Here is an 8,609-nt window from a genome sequence, read left to right on the forward strand (position 1 = left end):
TAGAAATTGAATTGACTACAAAGTCAATTGGAAAATTTTTCAATATTCCTTATCAAGGAGTCTCTCTTAGGTCAATTAGGATGAATGACTCAGATCTTTTATCTAATCATATATTTCTTCCTGGTTATAGTAAACCTTTAAATAATTCAAACAAACTTCGTCCAATTCCTAGGTTCATTGCACGAATCTTAGCGTATAACTTGTTTCCAAAAACTGGGAGTTTCTGTTTGCGTCGAAAATTGATGTATTCATTGCGGTATTCATTACAACTTCAATCGTTACAATAAAAAAAAAGGATTGTCTTTTTATAAGACTTTTACACAATGAAAACAAAAGTTTACAACTCTCGACAAAACAAACGCAGAGGACGTTTATCACCCGCTGCTTTGCGTGGGATCTTTACCTGTGCCGGGGTTTATCCGTGGACCGCCTTAGATCTGGATCCGGTTGATAAAAAATTCGGCAGAGCTTCGTCTTCACCGAGGAAGTATTTGATTTGAAGCGCTGAGATCGACCAAGCGAAATCAGGGCTCTTCTCGAGATTAAGACCAAGCCTAATCTCAAGGGACGGACGGGAACGGGCGTCGGATCTCTCGAACTCTCATTCTTTATGCCGAAGAACTCGCCAAGATCTGTCAACCCTCGCTGAAATTCGTGCTCCTTTGACTCTACAATCCGGCAGCACCTCCTTGTCTTGATAAATATCCGTCCCCGCTAAAAGGAGGCCCTAGGCTTGTATTTATAGGGCTTTGGAAGCGGTTATTTGGATGAGAACAAGTGATTTGGCTCTATCTTCAGTTAACAACAGCCTAACCATGTTTGGGGATGATATCAAGTCAGTTAGAAACCCCTGGAACAGATAAATCCTGCAAAAACAGCATCAAAACCGTCAAAACGCGTTTCGGGTTCCGTACTGCGCTTGCGCGGGTCGGATCAGTCCGACCTGCACTTGCGCAGGTCGGATTGTTCCGTACTGCGCTTGCGCGGGTCGGATTGATCCGACCTGCACTTGCGCGGGTCGGATTGATCCGACCCACACTTGTGCGGGTCGGATCAGATCCGACCTGCACTTGTGCAGGTCGGATCGGATTGATCCGACCTGCACTTGTACGGGTCGGATCAGATCCGACCTGCACTTGTGCGGGTTGGATCAGATCCGACCTGCACTTGTGTAGGTCGGACTGATCCGTCCCGTGCTTGCGCGGGTCGGTTTATTCCGTCCTGCGCTCGCGTAGTTTTGCCGACTCATTCTTTTATGTTCCCTTTCTTCTGAGATTTTCTCTTTTCGCGTGTTTGGCCGATTTGTTGACTTGTATGCTTCGCCGCAAGACCGATCATCGAACGCGCTTTAGTTAATATACGTGTGTTGATCGATGCGTGCGGACTAATTGGCGTGCGCGCGTTGACCGACGCACACGAGCTGGTTGACGTGTACGAGATGATTTGAGGTACGCGCGTTGACCGGCACGCTTGAGCTGATTTAACGTACGCGCGTTGACCGACGCGCACGAGCTGCTTAGGTGAGTCTTCTTGTCTCACCAATTCATTGCTTCGAGTTTCGTGCGGGCTCTCATAGGCAATTTTAGACGCCTACAGATACCCCCTCCAAAGTGTTTCAGCCTCATTCTTTTATAGAGGAGTCTGAAATGCTTTGGATATGATGGATCCCCACCTTCAGTCGGTGTTAAAGGACCTACAGATGGTTTCGATTCTTGACTTCTCCATATCTTAGCATATTCTGTGTTTTATCGAATAGCTAAGACTTCTCCATATCTTAGCATATTCTGTGTTTTATCGAATAGCTAAGATTTTCCCGGTACTGCGTTTATCATCCGACCGTTATCGAAGCCTTGAACCGAATTTGGTGAATAGATTTTTGTTGATGTGTCATTAAGTTGACTTTTGGTGAGTAGGCTTTTCGAATCGATTGGCGTTGACTTTTATCGCAACGCGTTGACCGGCGTTGACCTTAGGGTACGCGTTGACCAGCGTTGACCTAAGGCTACGCGTTGACCGGCGTTGACCTTAGGGTTTCGCATTAACCTGAGGAGAACCAGTTTATACTCGTGTACTCCTGAGAGTTTCAGGAATCAGTTTAACCTCATGTACCCGTCGGAGGTTGCCAGGTTATCCTTAAGAATTATTATACATAATGTTCTCCAGGAACTTCCCGTCAAAATTGGGAAACAGTTTAGACTCGTGGTCGCCAATTGGAGTTTGGATTTCGAATATTCCGATAATAGGCGAAAATATCACGAAATCACCCAAAATATAAAATTGGGTCCCGAATATTCCGAAAATAGACGAAAATATCTCAAAATTATTTGGGAGACGGAATTGAACTCTGAAAATTCCAAATCTGAGTGAAAATGCCGCTAAATTATCCGGGAGATGAAATTGAACTCTGAACGTTCTAAATATGAGCAAAAATGCCGCAAAATTATCCAGGAAATGAGGTTGGACTCTGAAAAATTTGAAAACGGACAAAATCAGGCGAAAATACAGCAAAACGAGCGCCAATAAGAGTCTGACCCGCGTTCACGCGGGTCAGATGGATCCGACCCGCGTGATCGCGGGTCGGATTACGCGGGTCGGATTAATCCGACCCACGATCACGCGAGTCGGACACAGGTCCGACCCGCGGAACGCGGGTCGGGATCTGGGAAAGGGGTAAAAACCCCATCTTATCTTTTTCTTCCTCTTTTTTCTTTTCGTTCCAGCTCTCTCAAATTCGGTTTCTTCTCCAAGCTCTGGTCCTTCGAGAGCTCTTCTTTCTCAAGAATTCGAACAAGATCAGAACTCCTCAACCCCTTTAAATTCTTCACTGATTCCTTCCTCTCTTCTTCCTATTTGGATTCGAGCAAAGGAGAAAATCCCAATCTAGGGTTTCGGCCAATTGAGCTCTTCTTCCCCTTTCAAGCTTCAAGAACTTGGGTAAGTCTCCTCTTCATGGCTTATTTAATTTCAGTTTTGAACTTTTTGCTTTTGAAATCATGGGCTTTGGTTTGATGGTTGAACCCTAACTTTTGAATTTGGAGAAAACCGAAATTGGTGTTGGTTGAATGTGTGGCCGAATTTTTTGTTGTTTGAACCCTTAACTGTACATGGCCGAAATTTTTTATTGATTGTGTTCCTGACTTGATAACTGCAGTCTCTCAACCATTCAATCTTAGGGAAAACCGAATTTTGGACTTGGGGTTTTGTTGATGGCCGGAAATTGGCTTGAATTTGCACTTGCATCCTTGCATGGCCGAAGCCTTTAAATTCTTGGTTGATGTTTGATGAATTCAATCTGTGCATGGCCGAAGTCGGTTGAGATTGGTTGATGTTGGCGAGATCTTTTGACTGATATTGATGCCTGAATGTGTGGTCGAACAGCTCTTCGAACCTGTATATGGCTGAAAATTCTTGTTGAGGTCTTTGAGCTATTCATGGCTGAATTCGTTTATGTGCTTGAACTTTGTATATAATTCGAACTCATGTATAGGATTGAACTCAAACTTTGTATATAGTCAAGCTCTTGTATATAATTGAACTCATGTATATGATTGAACTCAAACTTTGTATATAGCCAAGCTCTTGTATATAATCGAATTTGTGTATGACTTGAATCCGACCTCGTATGTGGTCGAGAACCTTATACGCCTTGAATTTGTACATGTGTGAGGCCGGGACTTGACTTGAACTCAAACTTGTACATAACCAAACTTTGTATATATGATTGAATTCATATATATGTGGATCCTTGTACATGATTGCACTCTTGTATGGTTCGAACTTGTACGTGATTGAACTCGATGTGACTGAATCCAAACTTGTATGTGGTCGAAATAACTTGAATCCCAACTTGTGTATGGCTCGAGAACTTCATATGCCTTGAATTCGAGCTATTCTTGTATATGATTGAGCTTGTGAATCCACATGTTGACATGATCGAGACCTTATATTTGACTCTGTGACACTTAACTTGAACCGAGAATGTCGTATAGGTTTAATTGGACCCTTAATTGGAAAATTCCATTTTGTAGAATTTCAATTAAAGATTCGCAATTTCCCTTTTTTAGGCTCTGATTCATGTATTTTGATTCTTGATCTAACTGAGCTGTTGGTCTTTGTTGCAGACTAGCCATGTCGACGATTTGGACCGGCTGGAGCGCGAATTCCGACGGTTACAAGAGTTGAAGACTGCCGGTACTTCAACGTACATAGCCATCCGGATGGAATCTCGTCTACAAGCATGGCGCGACACTCGGGCTTCTACTGGACTTGAGATTCAAACGCAACAAAGTCGGGTGGATCAAATGGAGGCCTTGGCTATCTTGGGGATGGCGAAGGATGACTTGGAGCGTTCACAAGTTGTGATATCCGGAAAATTAGATCTCTCGAAATAGAAGTTAGCCAAGATCAAACAAGAGGCTGCGAAAACATTATCCCTCACCGAGGAATCCTTCAAGGTTGCATTGCAGTGTGAGCTTGAGCGAACTTATACAGAGGAATTGACTAAACTTGAACAGCAAGCCCGTAGTCACAAACTTCATGTAGATTGATTGTAACTCTTGTACCTGCAAACTCAATTTTATTAATAGAAGATATGTTTTTTTCGTTCGTTATGTCTCCTTTATTATGATGTCTTACTCCATATGGAATAATCAACCATAATACTTGTGAGATTTTTGGCAAACCCCCAGCCTTCAACGGGTTTGATGAGCCTTTACCGACTACCGTCTGAGTCGGGCTAGCATGCAGATTATTCTATATCCGTTCCGCATGTAACGTTGTACTAAGAGAATTAATTCTCTTAGACTTAGTACTATGATTTTGAATACATAGACTTCGCCATTTCTTACGGGAATATGGCACCCGGCAACGCGTGCTAGGCGTTGACTTACCCCTTCTTAGGCTTCGGGATAAAATTCCCCAGACTTAGACTCTGGTGTCTTTTTCAATCGGTAAAAGACTAAACCGGCGACGCGTGTTAGACGTAGACTTAGGATTTTTGGCAAACCCCCAGCCCTCAACGGGTTTGATGAGCCTTTACCGACTACCATCTGAGTCGGGCTAACATGCAGATTATTCTATATCCGTTCCGCATATAACGTTGTGCTAAGAGAATTAATTCTCTTAGACTTAGTGCTATGATTTTGAATACATAAACTTTACCATTTCTTACGGGAATATGGCACCCGGCAACGCGTGCTAGGCGTTGACTTACCCCTTCTTAGGCTTCGGGATAAAATTCCCCAAACTTAGACTCTGGTGTCTTTTTCAATCGGTAAAAGACTAAACCGGCGACGCGTGTTAGATGTAGACTTAGGATTTTTGGCAAACCCCCAGCCTTCAACGGGTTTGATGAGCCTTTACCGACTACCGTCTGAGTCGGGCTAGCATGCAGATTATTCTATATCCGTTCCGCATGTAACGTTGTGCTAAGAGAATTAATTCTCTTAGACTTAGTGCTATGATTTTGAATACATAGACTTCGCCATTTCTTACGGGAATATGGCACCCGGCAACGCGTGCTAGGCGTTGACTTACCCCTTCTTAGGCTTCGGGATAAAATTCCCCAGACTTAGACTCTGGTGTCTTTTTCAATCGGTAAAAGACTAAACCGGCGACGCGTGTTAGACGTAGACTTAGGATTTTTGGCAAACCCCCAGCCTTCAACGGGTTTGGCGTGCCTTTATCGATTACCGTTTGAATCGGGATAGCATGTGAATTATTAAAACCCGTTTCACATATAACGTTGTGCTAAGAGAGTTAATTCTCTTAGACTTAGTGCTATGATTTTGAATACATAGACTTCGCCATTTCTTACGGGAATATGGCACCCGACAACGCGTGCTAGGCGTTGACTTACCCCTTCTTAGGCTTCGGGATAAAATTCCCCAGACTTAGACTCTGGTGTCTTTTTCAATCGGTAAAAGACTAAACCGACGACGCGTGTTAGACGTAGACTTAGGATTTTTGGCAAACCCCCAGCCTTCAACGGGTTTGGCGTGCCTTTACCGATTACCGTTTGAATCGGGATAGCATGTGAATTATTAAAACTCGTTTCACATATAACGTTGTGCTAAGAGAGTTAATTCTCTTAGACTTAGTGCTATGATTTTGAATACATAGACTTCGCCATTTCTTACGGGAATATGGCACCCGGCAACGCGTGCTAGGCGTTGACTTACCCCTTCTTAGGCTTCGGGATAAAATTCCCCAGACTTAGACTCTGGTGTCTTTTTCAATCGGTGAAAGACTAAACCGGCGACGCGTGTTAGGCGTAGACTTATCCCTACTCAGGATTCGGGATAAAATTCCCCGTACCTTTGAGGCACAGATTTTGGAAGTTGAAAAAGTATTGTCTTCTCTTGGGGTAAAGACGAACCGGAAATGGGAGAGGAAGAATTTTATATTCTATCTCTCAACACTGAAGAGGAAGAATTTTATATTCTATCTCCAGTTGGAAAGGAGACTCGAGGTGGGATCTCCACCCCCAGAATCCGGAAAGATGAAACTAGGAGTGGGATCTCCACTCCAAGAATCGGAAAGATTCAAGTAACCCTAACTTTTATAGGATTGGTTGCTTGATCCAAGAAAAGAGTTCCTCATTTATTGAGGGGAAATTCCGATTTCGACCCTAACTTTTATAGGTTTGGCTGAAAAAAAGAAAAGATGAAAATCTTTCGTTTATCAAAAGGGATAACTCAATCTTAGTCCTAATTATCTACAGGTTTGACTAAGTGAAGTTGGAGACAATCCTAACTTTTATAAGTTTGATTGCTCAAATTGAAAATGAACCTCTCGTTCATGGAAGGAATCGAGAGGAGAATTTAGCTTTGGCCCTAACTTTTATAGGTTTGACCTGAAAGCAAAGGGAGTGGAATACAAGTAGCAGTAGAAATACTGGTTTGTACTAGCCACTCGATGGAGGATTTTGATGTTAAGTGATCAGGACTTAACACGTCAGGCTTTGAAAAATTGCCATGAATTGGCGGATAGAAATCTTAGTGGACCCACCATCAATTGATTTGACCAGTGAGGGATTTTGTGAGGAAAGGTTGATCTGTCGTCAAACACCAATAGGAGTTTTGTGAGGGAAGATTGATCCACCGAAGCGATCGAATCTCGTCTCAGCAAAAGAGTGTTCGGAAATCACAGTGGGGGTTTAGTGTTTATCACTTTGTTTGTAATGATCGGGTTATCCCTAAGAAAATTACATATAGTATTCTTCCGGGAACTCCCCGTTACATGAATCATCCACCCCCAGCTTCTTCGCGAAACTGGATTTATCATTGCATTTGGTTACATGATCAGGTTATCCTTAAGAATATTACATATAAAAATTCTCCAGGAACTTCCCGTCAACGGTAGGAAACAGTTTAGACTCATATACCAATTGGAGTATCAGGGAGCAGTTTAACCTCTTATACCGGTCGGAGGATTAAGAAGCAGTTTATACTCTTATACTTGTCGGAGTGTTACCGTTCCCATTCGGCTTATCCTAGCGTTATAACACCGGCTTCAACCAAGGTTTGAATTCTATTCTTGAGAGCAAAGCAATCCTTGGTGGGATGAAGGACCCTCCTGTGGTACGCACAGTACTTTGGATCCGCAGTATTATCAGCTTTCTCCTGGTTTGTAATAGGTGGTAGCTTGATCTTGTTCTTTTCAAGGAGAGATTCGAAAATGGTTGGAACATCTTCATCCTTGAAAGAGTATTCTTTTTGGAGTCTCGGGTCCGAAGTCTTTTGCTGCCTTCGGGATTGCTATTGTGACGTTTGATTAGCACCAACAGCAGCTGCAGGTGCCTTGCCTTTACCACGGGAGGCGAAGTTTGAGTTTGGAAGATTCGCCGTCGGTTGGCTCCTCTCGGCTTTCTTCCTTCGGAGGAAGCGTTTGGCCCGCTCTCCGCGCGTCTTTAACTCTTTCCAAGTGTTGGACGGTGCGACTCCCATAACTTCTAATATCTTAATAGATAGGTTGCTATGACATGTCTGGAGGATGAAGTCCTCCGTGATCGGATCTCGGCAGTTCATTGCTTTATTCCGAAAGCGCTTGACGAAGTCGTCGACTGTCTCGTCATCTTCTTGTTTCTCATCGAAAAGTGTCCTAATGGATACCTCGTCATCGTCATCAAAGAAGTTACCAAGGAATGAGTTCTCCATATCGTCCCAGTTGTTAATACTTCCGGGCTTGAGACGGCGGTACCAATCAAAGGCCGGCCCGCGAAGGGTGCCAACGAATGACCGAACCATCAAGGCTTCATTGCCGGAGATCATACCCAAGTGGGACTTGAAGTAGATCAAATGCTGAGTGGGCGAACCCTTCCCATCAAACGGCGTGAAGTTAATCAGGTTGAACTTCGCCGGGTATGCTATTGAATCCCACTCTCTTGGGTAGGGACATGGAATGTCGGTCCTTTTCACCTCTCGAGCAGACATTAGTGCATTGATTTTGCTCTCGAGATCTTTCATTTTCTCATCCTCGCTCGTATCGGGCCTAGGATGATTCTTAAGAGGAATAACGGGTCCACCCCCAGTGTTGTCGTTTTTAGTAAGACCACCCCCAACGTTTTGGTCAACAGGAGGGTCATCAGCATTGAGACGTTGGTCATCAGC

At 43.7% G+C, this 8,609-nt stretch overlaps 1 protein-coding gene across 1 annotated transcript; it reads left to right on the forward strand.

Moving 5' to 3' along the window:
• LOC109847348 lies at positions 2,392-4,575 on the forward strand. The gene is made up of 3 exons (XM_020416580.1): positions 2,392-2,456; positions 2,721-2,934; positions 4,122-4,575. The coding sequence occupies exons 1-3, from the start codon at positions 2,392-2,394 to the stop codon at positions 4,389-4,391; spliced, it is 549 nt and encodes a 182-aa protein (XP_020272169.1). The 3' UTR covers positions 4,392-4,575.

The sequence above is a fragment of the Asparagus officinalis genome, chromosome 7, assembly GCF_001876935.1.
Source record: "Asparagus officinalis chromosome 7, Aspof.V1, whole genome shotgun sequence".
In the NCBI taxonomy this organism is placed as follows: domain Eukaryota; kingdom Viridiplantae; phylum Streptophyta; class Magnoliopsida; order Asparagales; family Asparagaceae; genus Asparagus; species Asparagus officinalis.

What these genes read in the sequence shown, in the direction of transcription:
- LOC109847348 (XM_020416580.1), top strand. Translation starts at nt 2,392, where the DNA reads ATGAAATTGAACTCTGAACGTTCTAAATATGAGCAAAAATGCCGCAAA. An exon ending in AAAATTATCCAGGAAATGAG is followed by an intron (nt 2,457 to 2,720) that starts GTTGGACTCTGA and finishes TTTTCGTTCCAG; the next exon opens with CTCTCTCAAATTCGGTTTCT. An exon ending in TTCAAGCTTCAAGAACTTGG is followed by an intron (nt 2,935 to 4,121) that starts GTAAGTCTCCTC and finishes TCTTTGTTGCAG; the next exon opens with ACTAGCCATGTCGACGATTT.